This window comes from Vulpes vulpes, chromosome 16 (assembly GCF_048418805.1).
Source record: "Vulpes vulpes isolate BD-2025 chromosome 16, VulVul3, whole genome shotgun sequence".
NCBI lineage: Eukaryota > Metazoa > Chordata > Mammalia > Carnivora > Canidae > Vulpes > Vulpes vulpes.
In genome coordinates, this window is record NC_132795.1 from 5,422,793 (window position 1) to 5,449,919 (window position 27,127).

At 47.3% G+C, this 27,127-nt stretch overlaps 1 protein-coding gene across 1 annotated transcript; it reads right to left on the bottom strand.

Moving 5' to 3' along the window:
• Positions 1-8,663: 8,663 nt before the first annotated feature.
• Positions 8,664-11,172, bottom strand: CDK5R2 (cyclin dependent kinase 5 regulatory subunit 2). Its single transcript, XM_072742446.1, has one exon. The coding sequence runs from the start codon at positions 10,982-10,984 to the stop codon at positions 9,863-9,865; it is 1,122 nt and encodes a 373-aa protein (XP_072598547.1). The 5' UTR covers positions 10,985-11,172; the 3' UTR covers positions 8,664-9,862.
• Positions 11,173-27,127: the final 15,955 nt, after the last annotated feature.

Here is a 27,127-nt window from a genome sequence, read left to right on the forward strand (position 1 = left end):
AGGAAATAGCAAGGCCCAGATTTGCTGAAATCTCAGCATATTTCCACTCCATGTTGAAGCATGGATGTTAGTACAGGTATTGGCACACATATGTGTGCATGCAATTCCATATCCTCACATTTTGAAGGTATCGTGCCTAGTGTCCTAAGATGCCCCCAGATGCACCTAGCCCCACTCCTGGTCACAAAGCAAGTGCAATATAGAGGCAGGGTTCAGCTGTTCTTCCCTGATGGCAAGAGCCAGCCTGGGGCAAGGGCATCCTTAGAGTGTGGAATCCCAAAAGGGACCTGGCCTGCTGGCCCAAAAGCTTCAATTCAGGAATGCTGCTGGGCTGGGCCTGGCTGACATAAGAGTCTACATGCCAGCAGCTGAAGCAAGTCCCTTGGCTGGCATTCCAGAGAGGTGCACATGGGTCCCACTGGACCCTTGCCTGCAGCAAGGAGTAAACACATATCACTGAGGCCATAGATAGCTCATGGGAGGTCCCCGTCTCCAGAGCTCCCTACTGCCTCAGGGGCCAGCAGAGCTAGTCTTGGCAGTGGTGGGCTCCATTCTGGACTCTGTTTTGGTCCCTTTTCCTTCTGTCAATATTTATTACTAGTGCTTACTACCATGGTAATTGTTGTTACCACAACAACAGTAATATTATCATTCTTGTTACAGTCATTTGATAGATGCAACACATCTGAAATCCTTGTTTCTATCTGATAGGTGAGAAAACTGAAGTTCAGAGAGGTTGAATAACTTAGGTCGATTAGTTAGTTAATGGTAGAATAGGGACTCAAACCTCTGATTCCTGGTATGTTGTTCTGTGTATCACATCACACTGCCTTTAAATGTTTGGGCAGAAGAGGGAGGAGGGGTGGGGTGAAATGGGGAGGAGTCGCAAAGGAACATTTGGCCACTCCATCCTTTAACCTAAAATTGCACATGGCCAGGACTATGTAGGCCAATATGCTTCAGAACAGGAAATTTGAATGATTATTTTGATTAAGGGTTTTTTAAAAAAAGATTTTATTTATTCATGAGAGAGAGAGAGAGAGAGAGGCAGGGACACAGGCAGAGGGAGAAGCAGGCTCCACGCCAGGAGCCCGATGTGGGACTCGATCCCGGGTCTCCAGGATCAGGCCCTGGGCTGAAGGCAGTGCTAAACTGCTGAGCCACCCGGGCTGCCCTGTTTTACCCTTCTAACCTTCTCATCACTGTGACCGTTGAACATTCTACTAAAGGTCCTATTCAATGCAATATGACAAGAAAAGATATATGCTATATGCAAATATTGGAAAGGAAGATATTAAAATGTCCTTGTTTGCAGAGGGTATGACTGCCTACCTAGAAAATCCAACAGAACCAACTGGAACACAATTAAAACTAATGAAGCTAGTATATCCAGTAACATACAAGATTAACATACAAAATCTTATTATTGTTCTACAACTCTATAAAATTAAGGGAAAGAATTGGGAATAATAGGTTTACAACAGCAATAAAAATATGCTCCTAGATAAACCTAATGAAAAACATAGGAACAACTAAATGAAGTACATGACAAATCTCCACTAAGAAACATGAAGGAAGACCTGAATAAATGGAACACTTAGCATGTTCCTGGGTAGAATGACTCAATATTGCAAAACATCAAATCTGTCCAAATTGGTCTAGAAAAGTAATATAGTCCCTGACAGACTTAGTTCTAAAGTTCTTCTGGACTATGTTTAAGAATAGCTTAGAGAGGGACGCCTGGGTGGCTCAGCAGTTTAGCACTGCCTTGGGTCCAGGGCATGATCCTGGAGACCTGGGATCGAGTCCCACATTGGTCTCCCTGCATGGAGCCTGCTTCTCCTTCTGCCTGTGTCTCTGCCTCTCTCTCTCTCTCCTCTCTGTGTATTCTCATGAATAAATAAATAAAAATAAAATCTTAAAAAAAAGAATAGCGTAGACAATTTTAGCAATTTTAGCAAAAGCACAAATAGCAATAAGCACAATAGCAATAAGCAATTTTAGCAAAAGAACAAAGCTCCAGTTATTAAAGGTGTGGTTTGGCACAGAAATAGTTAAGTAGACCAATGGAACTGAGTAGAGCCTTGAAACAGACCCATGTATATGTGGGGATTTCATAAAAGATAAAGATCGCATTCACTGTAGGGAAAGGAAGACTTTTCAAAGGTTAGCACAACTTGTTATTCCTTTGGGGAAAAAATAGTTATATCTCTACTTCTCGCTACATACAGAAATAAAGTCCAACATAGATAAAGGATAAAAGCATAATTGTATACTTACTGGCAACCAAAGACAAACATGGAAACTGTCACTACTTCACATTTAACTAAGTGCCAGGCACTGTGCTAGTTCTCCCTGCTTAAACAAAGGGTATGGATAAGTTCATGTGAAGAGATAATTTTCCCTAGGTTTTTTATTTAAATAAGGCATAATGGTCTCCTATGGCACTTATGCCAATGATAGAGGAATGTTCTTAAATAGTCTTTAAGGGATCCTTGTGAGTATGTATCCATGCTGTATGTGTGTTCATGCGCCAAACATGCTGCGTGGATACCTACACATGTTTGCTGTGCTAGATAGCTATCCAACTTTACTTGTCCAGCAAAGGACATTCTTAAATTCTTGGGATTTGGAAAGAGTTTGAGGAGAGGAAAGGGAGTGAAGAAATTTTGAAGATGTGTGAGAAAGAAGGAGGGCAGGGTTGGCCAGACACTGTCCAGCCTCATTTTATCCTTCCTTCCTTTCTTCCTCCCATCTGTCCTTCCTTCTTCATTTCTTTCTCTGTGTCTTTTTTTTCATCATGATTTTCCTTCTTGTTTAGGTAATAATATTCATTATAAAAAACTAGGAAACTCAAGAAAATACTGAGATTAAAACTGATCATTTCAAATCCCACCACTCGGGGATCCCTGGTGGCTCAGCGGATTGGCACCTGCCTTTGGCCTGGGGCGTGATCCTGGAGAGACCCGGGATCGAGTCCCGCGTTGGGCTCCCTGCATGGAGCCTGCTTCTCCCTCTGCCTGTGTCTCTGCCTCTCTCTCTGTGTCTCTAATGAAGAAATAAATAAAATCTTTAAAAAATAATAAAAATAATAAAAAATAAAATCCCACCACTCAAGGAGAGCAACTATTTAGTAAACATCTTAAAAGAGTCTATTGCTGCACATAAACACACAACACATACACCGATCATTCAGTGTAGACCTATTGACCTCATACTGCATACCCAGCCCTATGCTAGGTGCAGAGAATCCAGCAGTGAACAAGACAGACCTTCTATTGAGAGGATACAAAATAAATAAACAACAAAAAATAATTGGGGGTGACAAATGCCAAGAAGACAATAAGTTAGGGGTATGTGAAGAAAGGTGGCTATGGGGCAGGCTGAGATGAATTCATCAGGATGAGGTGGCTATTTAAGCCAAGATCTGAATGATATGAAGAGGACAGCTATTTAAAGATATCTCTCTCTCTCTTACAAAATAGGACCATATGATATTGTTTTTAACCAGATATTTTCATTTTATCATGGTCATTTTTCATGTCAATAAACATAGATTGATGTATCATTTTTAATGGTCCATAATATCCCAGTGAATATTGATCTATACAATTTACTTAATCTCCCACTGTTACATCCATTTTTTTATTATGATAAACAATGTTATGGTAACCACCCTTGTGTCGGGTCTTTTTTTTTAAATTTATTTTTATTTTTATTTTTTGGGGGGTCTTTTCCCACTTATTTCCTTAGGGCAAATTTCTGGAAATGTGAAGCAGGGTCGAAGAGCATGCTGCCTTTCACATTTTGATCCCTTGCCAAGTAGCTCTCCAAACAGACTGAACTAATATGTGCATGTGCATATATACATCAATATAAGAAAGTGCATGTCTCTTCATGTTTTTATCATGGTTGACATTTTCCATTTCTGAAATCCTCATCAGTATAACACATGCAATCTCCCATTACTATTTTTACTTGAGTTTCCTGGTCAATAGCAAAGTCTCTCTCTCTCTCTCTCTCTCTCTCTCTCTCTCTTTTTTTGCAAAGTCTCTTTTTAAGTGTTCATTGATTATTTACATTTTTGGTGTGAATGACATTTTCACAGTTTCGATTAATTTTCTACTGAAAATATATTCCATCAGCTTATCACTTGTCTTTCAATCTTACTTATGGTTGTTTTTTTTTTCTATTTCTCTAACATTCAAGAGCTGAAATGGAGTCAGATGAATCAATCTTTTCCTTCAAGGTCTATGCCAAAAAAAATGTTCTCCCCCAACCCAAGATGCAGTAGTAACAATACTAATAAATAATCCTTGTTTTCTCTAAGTATTTTTATTCAATATTTGACCATTGCCATATATTAACTTCTACTTTCTAATTATGCAAACAATATACTAATACATTTTTATTGTAAAAATTAAACTCCACAGATAAGGTACATGTCCTCTAGACAAAATCAATCCCAGTTCTTCCGAGAAGTCATTTATAAGAGTGATGTATATCTTTCTCAAGCTTCTATTACACACACACACATAAACACACACAAATTAAAGGTTAGTTTTGTTTTGCTTTTGCATAAATTGTACTGTATATATTGTTTTTTTTACTGTATATGTTGTTATGCAACTGTTATTGATACTCCATGTTTTGTAGATCTTTCATCAGTACATCCATTCTTTTTAACTGAATAATGTAGTATTCAGTAATATGGCTGTATCAAAGTTTATTTAACCCCTAACATACTGGTGAATATTTAGATTGATTCTAATTTGTCGATCTCCAAGCAATAACATAATAAAAATATCTTTGTCATGTCTCTATGTGCACATATTCAAGTGTTTCTCCAGGGTTGATACTAGAAGTCAGAACTCCTGAATAGAAAGGTATGTGCATTTAAATTTTTAGTAGGTACTTTTAAACGGTCTTCTCTTCTAAGTATTTTGTAGCTCTTTTTCTTTACATGAAAAGAAACAATCTGGAATTTATTTTGGGGTAAAGAATGAGGAAGGATTGACTTTCTTCTTCATATAAATGACCACCCACTTGTACAAAACCATATGCTGACCAATCCATCTTTCCCAATGGATTTGAAATGGTGTCTTTATCATATTTTAAATTCCCATGTTTGCCAGAGTTTAGCTTTGGATTATCCATTCTATTTTATGATCTATTCCTATGTCAGTGCCATATATTTGAACTACCTTAGCTCTATAATACATTTAAATATCTGGTAGAGCAAACCCTCCATCATTACTCTTCTTTCTTATGTTTTTCTTGATATTCTGTTTTTCTGGGATCATACATATATTATTTTTTAAGGAGTAAAATGTAGAAAAATTATAATGGAATGGATGATAACCCCCTCCTACCTTTTAGGTGGTCATATATAAAAATGCACACAGAGAAACTAGTTTTATGAATTATGGACTTGAAGCTAAATATCAATTACAGGAGACTGTGACCAAGAGGTATAAAGAAATGAGGGGAAGGGAGTGTCAAGAGAGGGGAGTAACTACTGTGGGCAATATCTCCAAGTAGAAAGAGATCTTAGGAGTAGCTAATTATTAAAGAAATAGTGGCAAAAATCCAGGGGAAAAAAACCCATGAAAGCCCAAACTAGATTGGGGGAATTTTAATCCAGAAACTAAGAGGTTAAACGTAAACCAGAGGAAAGAAAAAACAAAAAATAGGGGTGGGGTTGCTGGAGTGAAAAATTAGCCATCCAGTCTGCAAGTGCAACAGAGAGACTGACTCCAAATCTCATCAATGTATTAAATTAAGGTCAACTAATGTATTGAATCCTGAGACTACCCCCTGCAGTTTATCTATCTTGTACCTAATCTTTCATCGCTGGACTAAAACAATTTTCTACCCCACATTTACATGCCTTGCCTGTGTGGGTACAGGTGACCTTCTTGTAGGATGTTTAGCAACGTGCTGAAAGGAAGGTAATGGTCTTAATGAAAGTCCTTAAAGTGTCAATGCCTGTTGTCTTGAGGCCATTCACAACAAATGTTGTTTATCATGTATAAAGGGATCAAGAGCACCACTTAAAGTGGGATGTGTAAAGATGGTCAGTCCTCCATATCTGGCTCTCAGCCGTCTTTGGTCATGGTGGCATGGTTGGAAGGGTTGCTGTGGCAGCCTCTGTTGTAGAAATCTTCCAGAGATGCCCATCTGGGCGCCTGAGGCACAGTCCCTGTAGGTAGAGGCCACAGGATGTCCCCTTGGATATTGCCAGATGCTCTGGTTGCTGGGCACTCTGTCTGGCAGGCAAAGCGGTTACCGTGACAACCAACACCCCCGCCCCCACGTCTGTGATTTTTTTTTTTTTTTTTTTTTTTTGCATTTCTTCTTTCCCATTAAGTACCAAGGTATTCCAGGGACAGGCAAGCATAGCTGTCAGGACAAAATGTCCTCTGCTCCAGGAAGAGGGGCCCGGAAGTAGGCAGTGGAGATGTGTACTTGTTATGTCTGAAGGAGCCTTCATCAGTATAAATGCATATATACCTGCTTTCTGGGTTAAAATGTGTGCCTTTGGTTGTATATCCATGCAACAAATGGTCAAATCACTGTTTATCCATACATTTGCTTTCCTGCTCCCCTCCCCTCTCTGCTGCTCCTGCCCTGGGAGAGTCACCCATTTGCCAGGGGAAGTGCTGAGTCATGGCTCTAGCTGGGTTTCTGTCTCCTCTTCTCCATCTCCATTCTTTCCTCAGTCCACTCCTCACCCAGGCTGGGCTCTCTGTAGAGCTCTGAGCCCTCTTCACCACTTCCCTTCTCAGCCTGGAGGCACTTTCCTGAGGTTCACTTCTGGTCAGTAAGGAGAAGGCACTTTACTCTGTCTCTGCACTTTCTCCGTTCTCACCTTGCCTTCTCAAAAGACTGAGCCTTTCTCCATGTGACCACCCCTCCCTTAGAAAACAGGAGTCTGACCAGGTTTGACCCAGGAGGCTAATTCTTCCATGTATTCATGCTGATCCTCCTCCAGTTGCTTACCCCCTAATCGGATTATGGCAGTGTCTCATGCCTTGGGGCAAGGCAAGGAAAGTGAGATTTAATTTGACACCACGCGCTGAGGCTTTTTTACATTCTAAGTCTCCAAGTGCCAGACCACAGGTTCCAGGAGGTGTGTGTGTGTGTGTGTGTGTGTGGTGTGTGTGTGTGTGTGTGTGTGTGTGTGTGTAGTAAAGGGAGGATGCTGTGCCTATGGGTTCAGAGGCAGTACCTAGTGATCTCCCCAAGAGCAGGATGTTTGGGGGTCTCGGTAGTCTCTCTTTCCCTCCCACTTCAGACTTTTAACGCAGAAGTTCCAATTAAGTAATCTTGCTAACTAGTTCCAAATAAGGCAGATAAGGATTGTTTCCTCCGCTAGAGTGGGGAGAGTGGAAAGGTGGCCCCGCCCGCTCAGTCTGGTTGCTATGGCGACAGCCGCGGGGTGACCCAAGTGCTCCTCCCTCCCTCCTCCCAAACCCAGAAGGATGACGGCACCGCGCTGACTGCGCCAAATTCCAGCCAATGGGCGGCTGCTCCCGCCTTCCCTTCCGCCAGCTCTCCCCCTCCTCCCCCCGGGAATTCGATTCACAAATCTGGACTAGGGATTTCCGGCTCCAGGCCGGGTGCAAGGGCGCTGGGCCGAGGCCGGGGTAGAGTCACGGTCTGTCCTCTTAGGAGGGCAAATGGAAGCCGGCATTCTTGGGTTCTCGGGCGAGACTCCTGTAACTCGCCATCAGAAGAGATCACAACCTACTCCCAAATTATCCAGAAAATCTAGTTGAAGCCGAGTCTGCAGCTCCTCCTGCCCCTGCAAGCCCCCCCCCCCCCGCCCGAGCGCGCCGATCAGCACCACGGACAGCGAACCCAGGCCTGGTCTTTCAGGGCCTCTCCGGGTTCTGACTCCTGATCCTCGAGGTCTGGGCGACGACCAGGGTCAGAGACGCCAGCGCTCTACTGGAGCCAGGCCTCCTTGGGCCAACGAAACTGAGTGGGACGCTTAGCCACGTGGCTAAGAAGGCAATGGGACAGGAATCTTAGGCTAAAGAGCTTATTTCTCTTCTTTCAACCCCAGAGAGTGGCTCCTGTCTTCCAGGCTGCCTTAAGCAGGGATGGACTCCCCAAGGCTATCCTGGGTGGGCGTGTGACTGAAACGGCCTTGAAACAACCCAGTGGGCTGGAGGAGGGGTGTGGAGCTGAGTGTGACAGTCAGGTCCTACCTACCTGAGAGTGATGAGCACAGGCTTAGTCAGGCCTGACCAGACTCTAGACAGTATATGTGGTGGGGAGAGGTGGAGGAGGAAGAGAAAAGCAGCGATCACCACTAGCTAGTTTTACTTCAATGGACCACTTTGTAAAGGGTACAACTTTTGCTGTCCTCATCACTTAATCCCTAAATAGCCTGGGCATTAATGAAGAGCTAGGTGAGACAAGACGGAGGCATAGTGTGCGAGGGGATTCAGCTTTGTCACCAGGCCTCAATCTTTAGCTACTTTACTCTCTGTAAGATGGAAGCCAGTGTGGGGGCGGGGGAGCATAGCAGTTCTCAGGGACCCCACCTTCCCCACTAGGCCCGTGGGGGCCCTCCTGCCCTGTCTGTGACAGTTTCACTCCCAATCCCACTCCCTCCCTCCTGGGGCCCAAAGAAAGGCCGGCGCAAAACCATCTGCAGGCGCTTCCAGCGCTTTATAGTTCTCTCCGGGACAGACGGACAGACAGACAGTGCAGCCCGCGCCGTCGGCCCGCATCATTGGCACCTTGGACACGGCACCAGGCCCAACCCAGTCCCTGGTGCCCTCCCGGGAGGATTCCGGTCCGGCCTCAAATCAGCACCTCAGACAGCTCCCGGCCCAACACCCACCCCTCCCCCCTCCCTCTGGAAACAACCAAATAAATTAAAAGGGGGAGGAACAAAAACACCTAAGGATAAGGAAGAGGGGCACCCCCTCCCCCAGAGTAAGAAGAGTTTGTGTCTCTCCCGCCCTTCCGCTGAGGCTCCGCCGCCGCCGGGGTGGCCTCCTAGGTTGATTTGGCTCCCAAACCTCAGCCTCCTGAAGCCGGCATCTCCCTCCCCCCCCCAACTCCCGGCATGCAACACGTTGGAAAAAGGTAGGGAGAGGAGGTGGGGGTGGGGCGAAGGACCATCCTGGTGGTTTTTCTGGCTCCTGGGGCTGCAGTTTCTCGCCGCACCTCAGTCAGTCCAAATCAAGAATTAATATTCCCTTCGGTCTGGGAAGGAGGATTGGCGGGGGGGCGGGGGGGCTTAGTCGGGGGAAGAAATGCAAGCTGACATAGGTGGGGGGGGGTGGGGAGGTAAGCAGACAGGAGGGAAGATGGTGACACATGCCAGGAGCAGGGGAAAGGGAAGGAGGGGACACAGGTGCCGAAAGAGAAAGGGGGGGCAATAATAGTCAGGTAGGGGGTAAGATGGAGATGGAAATACACACCCAAGGTATAGGAAAATGGAACGGCAGAGAGGGAGATGGGAAGGCAGACAGGGAGGAAGATGGAGATACAGGAAGGAGGCGAGGAAATGGCCAAAACCGAGGGAGATGGACTTGCGGACACACACGCAAGGGAAGGAGGAGACCCGGGTAGAATTGGAGAGATGGGGGCACAGGCAGACAGGGTGAGGCTGGGGGTCCCCCTTCCGCGGTCATCCCCCCACCCCCACCCTATGCCCAGCAAATCCAGAGCCGCGGCCTCTGGCGTCCTGGCCTCCACCTTCCCCTGCGGGACAGGGGCGGCTCCTCCTCCGGCCACGGCGCGGAGCGGCGGCAACAGCGGCGGCGGCTTGATGGTCCCGGGGGCTCCGAGTGCGTGTCGGGGTCTGGGGTGGGGGGGCGGGCGCGGCCCTCGGGAATCCCTAGCGGTCCAGGTTCATAGTCCAGTGCTTGGCTCCGGTCGCGCAGCTGTCCCTGGCGGCCGAGGCGGCGGCGGCGGGGGCCGCGGGCGCGCCCCCGCTGGGTGGACCCCCGGCGCCGGCGGCGGCCTCGCCCTCGTTCTTGAGGTCTTGAAAGACCTGCGTGAAGAAGTGGGGGTCGGCGTTGAGCCGCAGCATCTGCGGGCTGAGCCGCTGGATGAGGCGCAGGCAGCGTTGCCAGAAGCGCTCCTTGTCGGGCTCCACGAGGAAGGGCTTGAGCGGGTAGGAGATCTCGTTGCCCATGTAGGAGTAGGCGAGGTAGAGGCAGGTGAGGAAGGCGGCCTGCAGCTCGGCGGCCGACGCCAGCTCATCCCCGCGCAGCGACTCGCGGCACAGCAGGTACACGAACACCAGGTTGGCGGGCGTGATGAAGGCCTGGTCTTGCCAGCCCTGCAGCAGCAGTGAGCGGTCCACTCCGCGGAACCAGCCCACCAGCTCGCCCGGGCTCAGCTCCTTGAGGCGGTAGCAGCGTCGGCACACGAAGTCGCCCAGGCAGCGCAGCAGCTCGCCGGTGGACGCCTGCACGATGACCCGCCGCGGCGAGCCCCCGGGCACCGGCGGGGCCGCCTGCGGGGCCGGGGGCGGCGGCGGCGGCGGCTTGCCCCCGCCCGAACCCGAACCCGGCGGCGGCGCGGCCGCGCTGCCCCCCGACGGCGGCTCGCAGGTGGCTGCGGCCGCGGGCACGGTGGGCACCGGCACCGCCAGGGGCTTGGTGGCGCCGCCGCCGTCGGGGGGGTCCCGGCCCTTGCGGAGAAGGTTCTCGCGATTGCGTTGCTGGACCAGGGGGTCGGGGCCGGTGGACGCCGGCTTGGGCGTCACCTTCTTGCTGCCTTTCTTCTTCTTGGCAGACGCGGCCACCAGGCGCTTCCAGGTAAGCGCCGAGATGAGCACGGACGGCCGCTTGAGTCGGCTCTCGCCCTTGCCGCCCTTGCCTGCTGGCGGCGCCCCGTAGCCCCCCAGCGCCTCGTCCCCCACGGGCGGCGCCTTCTTCTTCTCTTCGGGCAGCCCGCCGGGCCTCCGGCCCTTGGCCGAGGAGGCGGGGGAGAGAGACAGCACCGTGCCCATCCTGCAGAGCGGGGCCGGCGCCCGGGCCCCGGTGGGAACCGCGGGCGGCGCCGCTGTCGCCGCCGCCGCTGCTGCAGCCCCCGGAGACCCGGCGGTGGGGGGCCTAGCCCCGGCCCGGGCGCGGGAACGGGCAGGGGAAGGCGGCGGCTGGGCTGCTCCGCGGCGGTAGCTCCGAGTCTGAGCTGCGCCAGCTGCAGCGTCGGCCCCACCCCTTGGGCCCCGGCTTTAGCCGCGCCGCGCCCCGCCTCACGCAGCCAATCCTCGCCCGGGCTGCGCTCCCGACTGGCAGCTCCCCTGGCCAATAGGAGCTCGCACGCCAACCTCGAGCCCCGCCCCCGCCCCACCCTCGGTCTCTGGTCCTCTGCCCTCGCCAGAAAGGGGAAAGGAGGAGGAGGTGGCCCTGGCTCCAAGGGCCTCCTCAGGGTCAGCGCTGGGGAGAGGGGGCTGCCTGGCCCCCTCCTTCTCACCGTCACCCCGCAAGTCCTAAGGCCCTGGGTCGGCTTGTTTTGATGTCCTGGATCGCGAGAGAAGCAGAGGAGCCGTGGGAACAGCCTGCCCCCCTTTTCATTATGTGTTGAGGGCCGCGGGGCAGCGAGTGCCTTCCCCGGGGCGCCCCAGCACCTGCTGGGTCCAGCTGCTCGGGCTTCTCCGGTCTGGTCACAGGTCGATTAGCTCAGCTCTCCTCGCCTCCCTTCATCCCTTGCGGCCTCCCGCATGGTGCTTGTGGGGGAGGCCGTAGGTGTATCCTTGCTCCACCTGGGATGGGGTGCTGGCGGGCCGGACCTTCCTGCAGGTCACAAACCCCCTCCTTGGGGGCCTTTGCTCTGGAGGCCGCAAGACCCTCAGGTATATGCTTGACTCTGCCGTTGCCGCAGGCCTGATTCTCTGCAGCTGAAGCTGCGGGGAGAGGCCCTAGGCTCGGGTCCTTGGGTGGCTCCTCTTGTGCTCTTCTTCCCGGCCAACACACCCTGGTCCCACACTCAGGGTAAGTGACGAGAATGATTGGTTCCCGGGGAAGCGCTGGAAATTGAATGGGTTATCTGTGCGGAGGGAGGCCCAAGAGGGTTGGCTCAGCCTCCAACCCAGCCCTGGGTCCCAGTCAAGGTGGGCTTTCATTGTTAAATTCTTCCTGCCATTCCGATCCCAGCTGCCCCCACTCCCAGCTGCAAGCTATTAGGCTAGGGCCTGCCCGTTTCTCTGTTCCCTCAGCACCCACAAGGCCTCTGTGCTCTGGGCCTTACCTGCAGGCCCTGAGCCCAGCTGCTTCTGGGACTGTTCTATCTGCCTTATAGGACAGTGTCCACCCTCCTCCAGCCCTGCTCCCTGTAGCTTCCCAACACAGAGGTCTTCCAAGCTTCTTAAGTGGGCCTTGGAGGTGGGTATGATGGGGAGAAAAGCCTCTGCTATGAATTCAGCCAAACCCACAGAATGGTCACCTCCATGTTCCTCACAGACCACCAGAATGACTTTGGAGGATTGCTGCCTGTCGGTCTGTGTGCACGCATAGGTGTGGGTGTGGTTCCTTCCACTCTCCCTGTTCCAGAATCCCCTTAGGCTGCAGCTTCAGCCACCAGAGGCACCAGCTTTTCTCAGCGCTCTCACAGCCTCTGCTCACTCACACCCTCCCGGAGGCCTGTGGTCTGGTTGTCTTGATTCCCTCTCTCTTTACCACGCTACATGTGCAGACTTGTCCCCCATTCCTGACTCAGCAGGGTCTCTCCTGCTCCCTGAGATCTGATCAGTATTCCCCTGCAGCCCAAGCTGACCTATCCCCCACCTCTCCTTCTCCCCCTAGTTGCAAAAAACAAAAAACAAAAAAAACCCACAAATGTTCCCTCTATTCAGCTCCTGTAATTGGTCCCACTTCCTCCTACAAGGCCTTCTGAGTCAGCCTTTATCTGACACCCAAGGAACCGTAGGCTTCCAGTAGTTAAGGACAGGCCCCACAGAGACGAGTTGCCCTAGCAGAAACACGTGGATTTGAATAGGCACGTGGGTCCTCCCAGCTCTACTCCGGGGAGTCCCTCATTGACGTAAGGCCTATTACTGGTGTCATGCAGAATGATCTATCTGTGCAGCACCCACAGATGTCACCACCAAGGTACCCCCACTCCAGGCTCAGTTGTGGCTCATGGTGTCCTCTGGGTCAGAATCCAGAATCCTCTTCCCTGCTTGAGGGTCCCCAAAATGGGTGCCTTAAAAGGTCTTACTCCCCTTCTCATTCTTCACCTTGCCCCGCCTCAGACCCTCTTTCTCAGGCTCATCCTTTCCACCTCGAAGTTTGGTTATCCCTCTTGAATCACTGAGCTCCTACCACTGGGCCAGCACTCTTTCTCAAACCACTACCTTGCCGCCTCTGTCAAACTCTTGAAAATCCACCTCCTCTGAGAAGCCTTTTTGGACTGACTGCAAGGGATCTAGTGCTCTTGCTGATATCAGTCTTTCCCACCTCTTTCCCCAACACCGCTGCTACATAACAACTTGTTTCAGGGCCGGGCTCTGACTCCTGAGTCAAAGATGTGCAAAATGAACATGGATGGAATTTTCAAAGGAAGCAGACAAAACAGATCCATTAAAAAAAAGAAAACCCAGCATTTCTGTTTTTTATTTATTAATTCATAAGAGACACACAGAGGCAGAGACACAAAGCAGAAGGAGAAGCAGGCTGTCCGTGGGAGGCCTGATGCAGGACTTGATCCCAGGACTCTGGGACCATGCCCTGAGCAGAAGGCAGATGCTCAACCACTGAGCCACCCAGGTGTCCCAACAGCATTTCTGTTATTAAAAAAAAAAAAAAAAAAAAAAAAAAAAGTTAATGGAGGAGAGAGGGAGCTTATGTCTCGCTTCTAGTTGGGCTGTGTGTAGGGTCTATATTCTATGATTGATTCATTTATCTGTAGTATTTGTAGGTCACTTCTCGTCTGTCCATTTCTCATGGATGTGCGAGCTCCTCCGGGACAGTGCTGGCTGTATGAGACTCCTGTAGTTGAGAACCCACTCCCCCACCCCCTGACCCCGCAACAGGCTCCTTATCTGTCTCCATCACTTCATAGGTTACCTAGAACACCGCCCTGTCCAGATAAATGGTTATTCCTGAAGGCTCTTTAAAGGCAAGAACTTCGGGCCTAGACCAAGAATTGGAAAGCGCAGACCAAGTTATTAGCCTGTGGAGGAGCACAGCCTTACTGATGAGGATCACCACCAATTTCACTGTAGACATGAGCCCTTCACTGACCCGCCCTGGGAAGATGAGCCCCATCTCTAAGGGAATATCTCCGGGCAGTGCTCCTCAGACTCTTCGGCCCCTTGGCTGTTTTTATCTCCTTGTCGGAGAGGCCATAGTCTAGGAAGCAAGAGGTAGAGTTCCAGTCATTTGAACTCTGGGCCTCCTTCTCTTCATATTAAAACACAGGGATTCCATATATTTTACTCTTATTATTGGACAAAATGAATATTAAAGAACTCAGATACCATCTTGAGGACTGGACTTAAAAAACGACTCCTAGAGCCGATTCCAATTCTACAATTCTGACTCTAAATAAAACCCATCCTGTAAGTCGGTTTCATTTCCTAGCTCCAGCCCTGTCTGCTTCTCCCTACCGTGTTTCTGCCCGATGGGCTCAGTCTTTGTGCGCACAGCATCTGAGAGGCGGGCACTTCTGCAGTTCAGCCCAGGAGACTAAGGGGAGGGTGCTCAGGCTCACAGTAATGTAAATCTCCCGAGGTGTCCCCAGGCTTTAGTGGGGCCCCTGAAAAGTTCTGAAATGACAAAGGCCAGGATGCCAGGGTGATTCAGGGACTCCCCGGTAAACATGAAGGCTGGAGGCCCCAGAACTTAAGGTCATTGTGTCTGTCCTATGTCTCCAAGGGGCCCCTACAGAGGCTGATGACAAGGAAGGTTCTTAGAACAGCTAGGGGGGAGGAGACTCAGCCTGGGCATCTGACAGCCTGGATTTTGCTGCCCCCAACCCTGTCACTGGTCCAGTATCCCCTCCCCGGGGTCTCAGCTCCTGAGGTATGCAAAGGTGGAGGCTATGTACTCGCCCAGCCGCGTCCTTCCCTCTCCTGAAGACCTTGGCCCAGGAAAGCTAGGGTGGAAGGGAGTAAGGCCCCAAGAGGCAGTGGAAGGAGAAGCCTTCCCCAGGCAACAGTAGGGGGTGGGCAAAGGGGATGGGCAGAGAGAAGAGGTGAACCTGACAAAGGTTAGGTGCTGCCAGTTATCAGGAGGAAGACCCCACACTCTCACATCCTTCTCACTCCCACAGGCCCCTTGCTAGAAGGACTGAACGGAGGAGGCCAAAGAGGGGTTTATTCTTTAGTAGGAGCAGAGAATGGGGTTGGAAAGCACAGATGAGGAAGTGTCCTGGGGCAGGGAGAGAAGGGACTGATGCTCACATGCTGGAGGCCCGGGATTAGGGGTCAGAGGAGGATGATGATGTGCTGGGGGCTCCTTTTCCTTGCCATGGGCTCTGATTCCTTCCTTCATAAAGCCTTGTCTGTCTCCCTTTCAGGTTACCAATGCCAGCCCTTCTCATCCTCACCCCTGGATCTTCTCTCCCCAGCTCCCCGGCTCCTGACTTTACCTCCTGAGCACAGAACTCTCTGCCCCATCCTTCCAGCTTCCTCTAGTAGCTGTATTTCTGAGTCACCTTGTCCTGCCTCCACCTAGCCCTCTTTCCCCTCCTCCCTTTCTGTACCCACCCCAAGCATCAGCCCCCACTCCGTCTCTTCCCTGCCCCTGCTGGCACCCAGCATAGCACTCCAGATGTAGGAGCAGATCAAGAAGGGCGGGGGTGGTGGCTGTTGCTTTTCTGGGATATTCTTAGCCTGTCTGGGGGCTGGAGCTGGAATCAGTGTTTCCATCTCAACCAGGCAGGTGGCTGCAGGGAAGCTGCTGCTCTAACTGGGTCTTCATCTCATTCTCTGTCCCTTTCCCTGTCCTTCTATGTCTCAGTTCCACTCTGTGAGCACAGACTCCTGTGCCCTGAGGTAGGGAGTTCCCTCCACTCTGGCCTAGCCCCAGTGAGGTCTTAAAACCCTGCTCTTGAAGACTCTTGGGGGGAAAAGGGCTTAGAGAACTCAAGCGCAGATGTTCCCTGGATCCACACACAGCCTTTGTCTCTCTGCCCCAAGTTGGGCTTTCTCTGCCCCAACAAACCCTGCTTAGCACTTGGTCCATAGACTCCAGTCATGACCGTGAGAGCCTTTCTTATCTCAAAATACAGGAACCATTCAGGGGCCCTGGAGTTCTAGGAGCTGACTCTTGAGAGTCAGAGCCCTTGGGGTCCAGGCCTCCTTTGGGGCTTGAATAAGGGACTCACTGGCCAGATTCCTTTGCTAACAGAGGGAGGAGCCAAGAAGAGATCTGACTCATTCATAAATAGCACAGAATATATTTGTCCCCTTAAAAGAGACAGACAGTGTAGAGGTTCCTATGTGGGGTCTAGAGTCATGCAGATCTAGGTTCAAAAACAGCCCCACCACTTACGAGCTGGGAGATGGGGGGAAAACTTCTTAATTCTCCTTAAGTCTATAAAAGTAAACCACCACAGGGTCATTGTGAGATTTTTCTGAATCTCCCAATGCTTGTATAGGACATGGGCATGGTGCTTGGTTTTCATAAAATGCAGGTTATTACAAATTACATTGTCACCATTATTTTTACGGAGCAGGAGAAGTTTGACCTGTACCCTTACCATGTGTTTTGTTTTGTCTTTTCTCATCAGCACACTCTTCAGTAAAGCCTGGACACAACCATCATTTCTTTTGGTTTGGTTGAGACCTAAATTTATAGCCATCCTTTCTTTTTAGCTATTGTCCTGGCAGCTACTCCTACTCAGACCATCCCTGGGGGGTTGGTTTGACTCCTGAGGTGACCAAGACCTGACACCATACCAGGTGCTGGTCCTCTTCTCTGGTCCAGTGGGGGCCTCATTAATTTTGTGAACCTCTGTGTACCTGCTATGTGCCGGGCACCATCTTGGCCCCATGTCTGACTTTGTTTTCCGGGGGCATTCTCTGGCTGTACCCTGCTGTCTCTTCGAAGCTCCAGAGACTCTATGTAGGGTCAGTTCCAGTTTTCAAGGGCTTTGAGAAAGTGTTCTGCAGAGTTATAAAACCCATATTAGAAAATACTGCTTCAGAAATTGCAGCCTATGAGGTACTGGGCTAGGTGCTGGGACCAGGACCAAATGTGAGGCAGAGCTTCAGCCTTCAAAGAACACACAACAGAGATGATGGAGACATGAGCGATAATAGTAGTAAACTGACCAGTGTCTTCTGATCGGCTCTGGAGGACAGGTTTGGACGATTTGGCTAATCCTGCCCATCCCCCTGCACCTTCTACCTTTGTCGCTAATCCATCTCCAGCTTGTCCTGAATTCTCAAGGGTAAGCAACTACTGGCAGGGAGTTAAAATCAAGTTACCTAAGGTCCAGTACCTCTCCCTCGTGTTGGGTCCTCTCCAGTCATGGCCTTCCCTGTCTGACCCCAAGCTGGGGTGACGATCACCACCTTTTGAGACAGAGCTGGGCCTCAGCAACTCTCTGATCGCAATGACAGATTACTGCCCTCGGAGCAGGAGAGTTAATGAGTTACTGCGTGCATGAGGAGCCCCAGTGGGCCTGCTAACTGGCCCAACATCTTAGGAGCCACTTCTGTTTATCTCCCATTTGTCTAGGATTAGGGGCAGGTGGGGGATGGGCTTCGAAACAGGTTCATTAATTTACACTTTCTTTTCCCTGATCTCAAAATATAAGGATACTCCTTTATTTTTACCTCCTCTGAGTAAAAAGGCAATTTTAAAAAAGATTTATTTATTCGTGAGAAACAGAGAGAGGCAGAGACACAGGCAGAGGGAGAAGCAGGCTCCCTATAGGGAGCCAGATGTAGGACTCAATCTCAGGACCCCCGGGGCACGACCTGAGCTGAAGGCAGATGCTCAACCACTGAGCCCCTGGGGCGCCCTTAAAAAGGCAATTCTAATGTTATAAGCTAGAGCCCCACATATATTCACTTTTGATTTCGAGTGGGGAGAGAGTAAGAAGGTTGTCCCCTAGATTAATTAATTAGTTATTCCTAAACTACTCTGCTCAGCAGAACCACCTGGGGGAACATTGTAAAAATACAATTTCCATAGGTCTATGTCAGACCTATGGAATCCAAATTTCTTCAGGTGAACTTAAGGTGGCATCACTATCAGAAATTATTAAGAGATAGAAGAAAATTCTGGGAGATGGCTAGGTCCCACCTGTTCTGTTTTGCTCCACTATGGTTGCTGCTGGCCATGCATTCTCTGGTAAAATAATAATAGTAATAGTAATAATAATAATAGTACCCTTGTTTGCCTTTGGGAAACCCCTTCTTCCATACTCCCAATCCATGTGGTTTTTACCTGCCTAAATTCAACACAGACCTGACCAGCTGCTGTCCTGGTCACAGTGGATGAGGGATGGGCTGGTGACTCAAGCCAGTCCAATGAGACTCAATTCTTGTAGTTTTTCTAGAACTACTGGGAATGAGGTGCCTTTTTCCCCTCTAAGGTTGCTAAACTGGTGTGATGAAAGCCTTAAGATGTTGGCCTCCACATGGAGAGAGGTCATCTGAATGAAATCACAGGGAAAGAGTCAGTTGATAGAGGGAGACATTCCTGGTGTGGTTCTAGCTGCTGGATCCAGCTGGGCCTGATACAGGCATGTAATCCAGTAAATCCCCCTCCTCCCCACTTCTTTCCTAATTTCTCTTTCTTTTTTTTTTTAAGATTTTATTTATTCACGAGAGAGACATAGGCAGAGGGAGAAGCAGGCTCCCTGCAGGGAGCTGGATGTGGGACTCGATCCTGGATCCCGGGGTCATGCCCTGAGCGGGAAGGCAGACGCTCAACTGCTGAGACACCCAGGTGTCCCACTTGCCTAATTTCAAGGTAATTTGAGTTGCAAATCTAGTATTTGCCAGCAGAAAACATCCTGACTAATGAACTTCCTTCTGGAAATTTGTTGGTAACTTCAAAGAAGTACACATTTGGTCTTAATGGCTGAGGAGAGTAGCCTGACATCCAGTAGTCAGTGAAGGACCGACTCTGGAAGAGACCCAGCCTGGAGTCTGTCCCCAAGGCCTATCTCCTACTACATTCCTCGGACCTCCCCGTCCAAACCTCAGCTGGTGATTGTGATTGGAGTTCTTCACCACGTCCCAGTGGCCCTTCCTCTTTCCTTGGGAAAGGAAAGCCATTTCCCTACAGCCTGTACAACCATCAAATCTTCTTTCTGGACCGCTCCCAGGTTGCATTCCTTAGGTATCAGCTTTCTGCTCAGATAAGAAATGTGATGCTTCACCCTCCATCATGCTTCTGAATCAAGTTTGCCTCCAGTCAGTGTAAGAGGTGGCTGTGGCCACACAGAATCATTTGTTATCATCAGGGCCATTAGCACAGAGTCTCTGGGGGGCCGGGGTAGGGGTGGCTTTGAGCTTTAAACTGCCCCAGGATTCTTTTTCTTTTTTCTTAAAGATTTATTTATTCATGAGAGACACAGAGAGAGAGAGGCATAGACACAGGCAGAGGGAGAAGCAGGCTCTTTGCAGGGAACCCAATGAGGGACTCAATCCCAGGACCCCAGGATCATGACCTGAGCCGAAGGCAGACATTCAACTGCTGAGCCACCCAGACGTTCCTGCCCCAGGATTCTGTCCAGGACTCCAGAACTCTTTCTCTGACCTGCCTCTGGGGAGCTCTCAGGGGAGGGGTTGGGGCGCCAGTCAAACCAAATCAAAATTTTCAGTTATCATATGGCTCACATCTTTTTTTTTTTTTTTTAAACTCCAAGGTTATTTACTTTCAGATGACTTGTGGATTATTCTTCAATGGGACAATATTCTCCTATTCCACTCTGGTCTGATACACAATCTTCTATTGTTTTTAAAAGATTTTATTTATTTAAGAAAGAGAATGAGCAGCAGGGGGGAGGGGCCAAGGGAGAGGGAGTAGCAGACTCTCCACTGAGCAGGGAGCCCCATGTGAGGCTCTATCCCAGAACCCTGAGATCATGACCTGAGCTGAAGGCAGATGCTTAACCAACTGAGCCACCCAGTGCCCTAAATACAGTTTTGATGGTGATTCTATGGGACTTGGGCATCCATTTATAATTCATCTTTTCATTCATTCATTCAACATAAATTTGAGTGTGTAGAAATTTTTTTTCTTTTGGTTAAATTAAATCCATCTTCTAGCATACTCTTATTGGGTGGAGAGAAATTCAATCTTAGTTGTTATGGGGACTCCATCCTTCTCCCAAAGGTTACAAGATATTTCTAGAAAGCAGAAGGTGTCTGGCACAGTCCTTTGGGGAGACTCATTGTCCAAGCCCAAAGGGCATCTCAAAGTCTGTCATCTCTACTCTTTCTAGAGTATGACTGAAGGTCAGGAATCTTTAAAATGGTTATAAAATAGATGAAAAGCAAAGTATAAAAAATAACATATCCACCTCCTAGTTCAAATAAAATATTGCCTGTACAGTTTAATCTCCTTATCTTCTCTCCAACAGCCTCTTCCCTACCACCAACCACCCACTCTGAATTTGGTGTTTGTCCTTTCCATATATTTCTTTATTCTCTTACTACATAGGTAGAGCCTGATTAAACAAGTGTGTGTGTGTGTGTGTGTGTGTGTGTATGTGTTATTGCTTACATAACAATTACCACAAACTTACACATTTAAAGGCTTAAGACAACATCTATTCATTAGCTTGCTTCTGTAGGACAGAAGTCCAGGCAGGCCTGGCTTGGTTCTCTACTTAGAAGTTTACAAGGCCAATCAAGGGTGGTTTCCTTATCTGGAGGCTCTGGGCAAGTGTAGGCTTCTAGGGTCATTTAGGTTGTTGGCAGTTCTTGGCAGTTATAGAATTGAAGTTCTCATTTACTTGCAGGCTATTAGCTGGAGGCTGCCCACAAGTCAGTAATTGTGCATCGAATCTTTATCACACTTGGAATGTCTCTTATTTCCAGCTGGAAAAACCTTCCTGCTTCTAAAGGGTTCATATGACTAGGTTAGTTAGGCTCACCCAGATAGGCTATTTTAAGGTCACCTGATTAGTAACTTCACTTACATCTGCAACAATCCCCTGTGCCATGTAATGTAGCATAATCATGGGATTAACATGGAGAAGGGAGAACATGGAGGCATCTTCAAAACCTATACTATCTATATATCTATGTATTTTTCTGTCTATCCTTTGAGGGGCAGTTGTCCATATTTTAGCTCTATATAAGTGAAACCATACTATATTCATCTGAAATTTGTTTTTTTGCTTTATGTTAAGTTTGTAAGATTTATCCTAGTTGATGTTGGTCTTTGCTACTACATAATACTTCACTGTGTGAGTAAATTTATTTGTTCTCCTGATGACTGATACTTAGTTTGTTCTCAACTGTTTATGATTACAAACAATGTTGTTATTTTACATATAACGTTTCCCTAGAAATATACCCAGTAGTGAAATTGTTGGGGTATTGGGCACGCACATTTTCAACTTTGCTAAATTGTTCCCTTGAGTAGTTGACCAATTCACAGCCCTCACCAGCAATGTATGTAAGTTCCTACTGCTCCAAGTTCTCATCAGAGTGTGATACTGTCAGATTATGTGAAATAACCCACAGTAATATATGAACTTTATGTATTAAACAAATATTTATGAAGTGGCACTGCATGCCAGGCAGTGAACAGAATAGACAAAATCCTCATCCTATAGAATCTCATTTCATGGAAAAGGCAAACACACACACACACACTGCCTACATGAGATCCCCACTTGGACATACAGCATCTTGACGTGTCAAAAACCAGCTCCTGATACGCCCCCCCAAACTGCTCCTGCTGTCACCCCCATCTCTGATAACAGCTGTTCTAGTCAACTATTTGCTTAGGGTAAAAGTTTTGGGTTATCCTGGACTCTTCTTGTTATTCACAGTCATTTGTAATCCATCAGCAAATCTTGATAGTTCTGTCTTCAAAACATCCAGAATTGCACATCTCATGACCCCTCTGTCTCCACCTTGGCCCAAGCCACCATCCTCTCTTGCTTCGTTTACTGCAACAGACTCCTACCCGGTCTTCCTATTTTTTCCCTCCCTACAGTTTATTCTTTCTAAAAATTATTTATTTATTCATGAGAGACACATGAGAGAGGCAGAGACACAGGTGGAGGGAGAAGCAGGCTCCCCATGGGGAGCCCAATGTGGGACTTGATCCCAGGACCCTGGGATCACGACCTGAGCCATCCAAGTGTCCCATCCTACAATTTATTTTCAAAATGACAGCTAGACTAGTCCTGTCAAATGTAGACTAGATCATGTTACTTCTCTCCTTCAAACCCTCCAATGGCTCCTTGCCTTTTCACAGCAAAGGCCAAAGTCCTCACTATGACCTATAAGGGCCTACGTTGTGGATTAAAGATGGCCACAAATTCTTTGACACTCCTCCCATTGAGAGGTGCATCAGTGCCCACCTCTGATCTCTTGACTCTAGGCGGGCTCCATTATGACTCTGACCACTACAATAGGGCAGAAGTGCCACTGTGCCCATTTCTGGGGCCTGGCTTTTAAAAGACTGGCAACTGCTATTTCCTCTCTTGAAACGTTTGCTCTTGGAACTTTTTTTTTTTTTAAAGATTTTATTCATTCATTCATGAGAGACACAGAAAGAGAGGCAGAGACACAGGGAGAGGGAGAACCAGGCTCCCTACAGGGAGTTTGATGTGGGACTCAGTCCCAGGACCCTGAGATCATGCCCTGAGCCAAAGGCAGATGCTCAACCACTGAGCTGCCCAGGTGTCCCCTGCTCTTGGAACTTTGAGCCACTATGTAGGAAATCCTACTACTCTGTTGGGGAGACTACATGGAGAGGAAAAGGGGCCCAGCTTGTAGTCATCCCCACCAGGGCACCAGACATGACAGTGAGACCATTTTGGACCCTACAGGCCAACACATCTGCCAACTGAACACTGCTGAGTGACCTCAATTGATGCCACATGGAGCAGAAAAATCACCCATTGAGTTCTGTCCAAATTCCTGACCCACAATTGTGAGATATTTAAAAAATGGTTGCTATTTTAAGCCACCAAATTTCAGATGGTTTCTTATGCAGAAATAGGCAACCAAAAGACCCTAACTAACCTTGCCCCTGCCCATGACCTCTATAACCTCATCTATTACCTTTTACCTCCCTTACTTCTCTCTAGTCCTCACTGCCTCCTTGCAGTTCCTCAAACCCTCCAGAAAAAGCTTCTGCCCAGGACCTTTCCATGTGCTGTTCTCAGTGTTAATTCTTCCATATACACATAAAATAAAGCTGGATCAAATTATAACTGCTGTTTTGGATATTTTGTTTATAATAGAGAATATTCATCTTTCTATTAAAATATTCTGTTAAAATACTTTTTTTTTTTTAGATTTTATTTATTCATGAGAACACACACATACACACACACACACACGCACAGAGGCAGAGACACAGGCAGAGGGAGAAGCAGGCTCCATGCAGGGCGACCGACGTGGGATTCGATCCCAGGTCTCCAGGATCACGCCCTGGGTTGAAGGCAGGCGCTAAACCACTAGCCACTCAGACTGCCCTGCTAAAATACTTTTAATGGATGTTTAATGTTCGATTGTGCAGATATTTGTTTTACCAACATTTCTTTTGTGAAAATTTTCTAATAATACAGAACAAATGAAAGAGTAGAGCAAAAATCCATATACTTGCCATCTATAGTCTATAATTAACCTTTTACTATATTTGCTTTATTACATACCTATTCCTCTACCCAGTTTATTTTGTTAAATACATTTCAAAATAAATAAGGTCAGGGCTTTTTGATTGGTTTGTTCATTACAGGATTCCTAACCTCTAGAACAGTGCCTGGCAAACAGGAGGCATTCTATAAATATTTGAATCAATAAACTCAGGAAAACTATAAAAATTAATATAGCTCAGTAAATCATACTGTTATAGAAACATAATGAGAGACCCAAGTCAGATGTCACCCTCTCCAGAAGGTCTTCCTTGAATGATCCCTATCCCCTGCCAAGCTAGGTTGAGGATCCTCCTCAGTGTTCTCGAATGTCTGGGATACAGAGCATCCATCTTGTTGCATTTGAAGTATTATATTACCACTTTGTACATCTATTAGGTGGTGAGCTATAGGTGAGCTCTATAGGTGGTGAGCTTCTTGAAAGCAAGTACCATTTCTCATCTGCCTTGATACCCCAGTGCCTAATACAATGCCTTAACTAGTAAGTCACAAAATGGCTAACATGTATTGAGTTCTTACCATGGGGGAATGTACTACTCTATGTGTGCTAAATGTATCATGCACTTCATATGTATCGTGACTTAACTGGGTCACTAACTCTATGAGGTCGATATTGCTTTTATCATTCATATTTTATAGGCAGAGAAACTGGGGAACAGAAAGTTCAGGTAATTTGTCTGAAGTCAACAGCTAGATAGACACAGAATTGGGATTTGAATCCAGGCCATCTGGTTCTTGTGCTTGTCTTTGTAACACTACATTGCCTTCTATACATAGGTAGCTCTCTTGTAAAACTTTATTAAACAGTTAAGTCTCAGGGATTCTCACTTGGCCAGAGCCTTCAAAGCCCTGGAAGGGGCCCAATAACGTAGTCAGAGAGTTATGTACTTTTTCTAAAATCTAAAAAAAATATTTGAACCCAAATTGGTTAAGACCCCTGTCTCTTTCCACTCCAACGTCCCCTCTGTTACACGTTTCCTTATGCAGAAGGTATTGAAACTCTACAGTGGTTTCTGGGATCAAGCTAAAATTCGGATATTTAATCTGGATTGAGGGGCTATAGTAGTTTCCTGTGACTTGCTGGTTTAAAACAATACATATTTCTCTTACAATCTGGATTCAAGGTGTTGCCAACTTTGGTTCCTCTGGAGACCCCAAAAGAGAATCTGTTCCTTGCCTCTTTCCCAGCATCTAGTAGTTGCTGACAATACTTGGAAATCCTTGGTTTGCAGACACTTCACTCTAATCTCTGCCTCTGTCTTCGTACCACCTTCTCCTCTGACTCTTGAGTCTCTCTCTCTCTCTTGTAAAGGACACCTGATACTGAGATCATCCAGTATGATCTCATCACAAGAGCCTTAACATCCACAGAAACTCTTTTACTAAGTAATGTCACATGTATAGGTTTGGACATGGACCTATCTTTTGGTGGGGAAGAACTATTCAACCAATGTAGTGGGGTATAGTTGTGGAATCTTCAGGCATTTTTATGTACAGTTCATTATTAACTCATTCTGGCATGAGACTGTCTTCTAGAATGATGACTGGTGCCCATTCACTACACCAACAGATGCATATGTGTGATCAGACATGCAAAATGGACATGTCCTATAGTACCTAGTACCAGCAGTGTATGGGTAAGGAAGACAAACAATGTTTGAAATGTGGGGAGCCAAAAGTTTGTCTGTGGAAGATTCTTCCAATCATCAGGTGTAAAAAACTGTAAATAGAGAATTCAGTTCTCAGTGACACAAAAATGGAACTTCTCTCTTGTCAGGAATATATTTAATTATGCCCTGAAATCACATAGCTCATATATAAAGGAAACTTGGTTGCAGTTTTTCCTAATTAGACAACACAAAGATTGACACGACAATATCAGTGAGTTTTGAAGTCAAAGCAAACTTTAAAGCTACAAAAATTATTTTGATCACCCATGCCGAGGAAAGACTAAATTATCTTTCCATTTTTTCTTAGACACTGATATTATAAAATTGTTGTCATGTACAGATGTGATCAGAGTATCCAGCCAAGAAATGTAGTGTAAAAGTACTATAGGATATTCTTAAAAATTGCTAATTTTTCCAGATTTTGTGATATTTGTGTCAGCTTTTTAGAGTTTATAATTGGTTATGATTTTGTTTCTCATTCCTTTTTTTTAATTTTTATTTATTTATTTGAGAAAGAGAGCATGCATGCACAAGCGGCAGAGAGGGGCAGAGGGAGAAGCAGATTCCCTTCTGAGCAGGGAGCCCAACCCAGGACTCATTCCCAGCACCCTGGGATCATGACCTGAGTGGAAGTGAGAAGCTTAACTGACAAAGTCACCCTGGTACCCCTGTTTCTCATTCTAAATAAATATTCACTTTCCTGCCTAATATTATGCTCATAATTTTATCATTTTTTTCTTAAGAGGGGCTCCAAGATTATATAACCCTTAAGCCCCACAAAAATCTACCCTTGCCCCTTTAAATAAGATACTGGCATTTTCACTCCTAGGATTATACCCAAGAAATGAACATATATTCACAGCAAGACATCTATTAGGCTTAGCAGAGATACTGAAATAGCCCCATACTGGAAGCTACCCTAATGCTATTATATTAGTTATCTATTGCTGCATAAAAAAATCACTCTAATACTTAGTGGCTTAAAATGATAAGCATTTATTATCTCCCAGCCTCTGAAATCAGGAGTTTTGGGGTGGCTTAGCTGGATGGTTCTGATTTAGGGTCTCTTCTGAGGTTACAGAGAGAACTGCAGTCCTTTAGACTTGAAGACCCACAGCCAAGCTCAATAAGTGGCTGTTAGCATGAGGCCTCATTCCTTGTGGGGGTTGGTCTGAGGCCTCACTGTGCTGGGAGACAGAGATGCCCATCCTATCTCTATCTCTTTCGATTCTTGCCTTGATTTTCCTCCTCAGAGATTTCTATTTACTGTGCATTGAGTCTTACTTGCCTATCTTCAATATTTGTAATTTTCCTTCTTTGAATCCTTTTCATCTTTTTTTTTTTTTTAAGATTTTATTTATTCATGAGAGACAGAGAGAGGCAGAGACACAGGCAGAGGGAGAAGCAGGCTCCTCAAGGAGAGCCCGATGTAGGACTAGATCCCAGGACCCCGGGGTCACGCCCTGAGCCGAAGGAGGACACTCAACCAACCACTGAGCCCCCCAGGCGTCTCTCCTTTTCATATTTTAAAGTTTCATTTCAATTCTTTTCTCTTCTGGTCCTATCTACTCTGTTAATTCACTCAAACATTTTTCCAGAGTAGCCTTACCTTCTTTTCTTTCATTTCCAATTCTCTTCTGAGTTCAGTCATCTCATTTCAGAATGTCTCTAAC

Coding starts and splice junctions, on each gene's coding strand:
- CDK5R2 (XM_072742446.1), bottom strand. CDS start 10,984: ATGGGCACGGTGCTGTCTCTCTCCCCCGCCTCCTCGGCCAAGGGCCGG.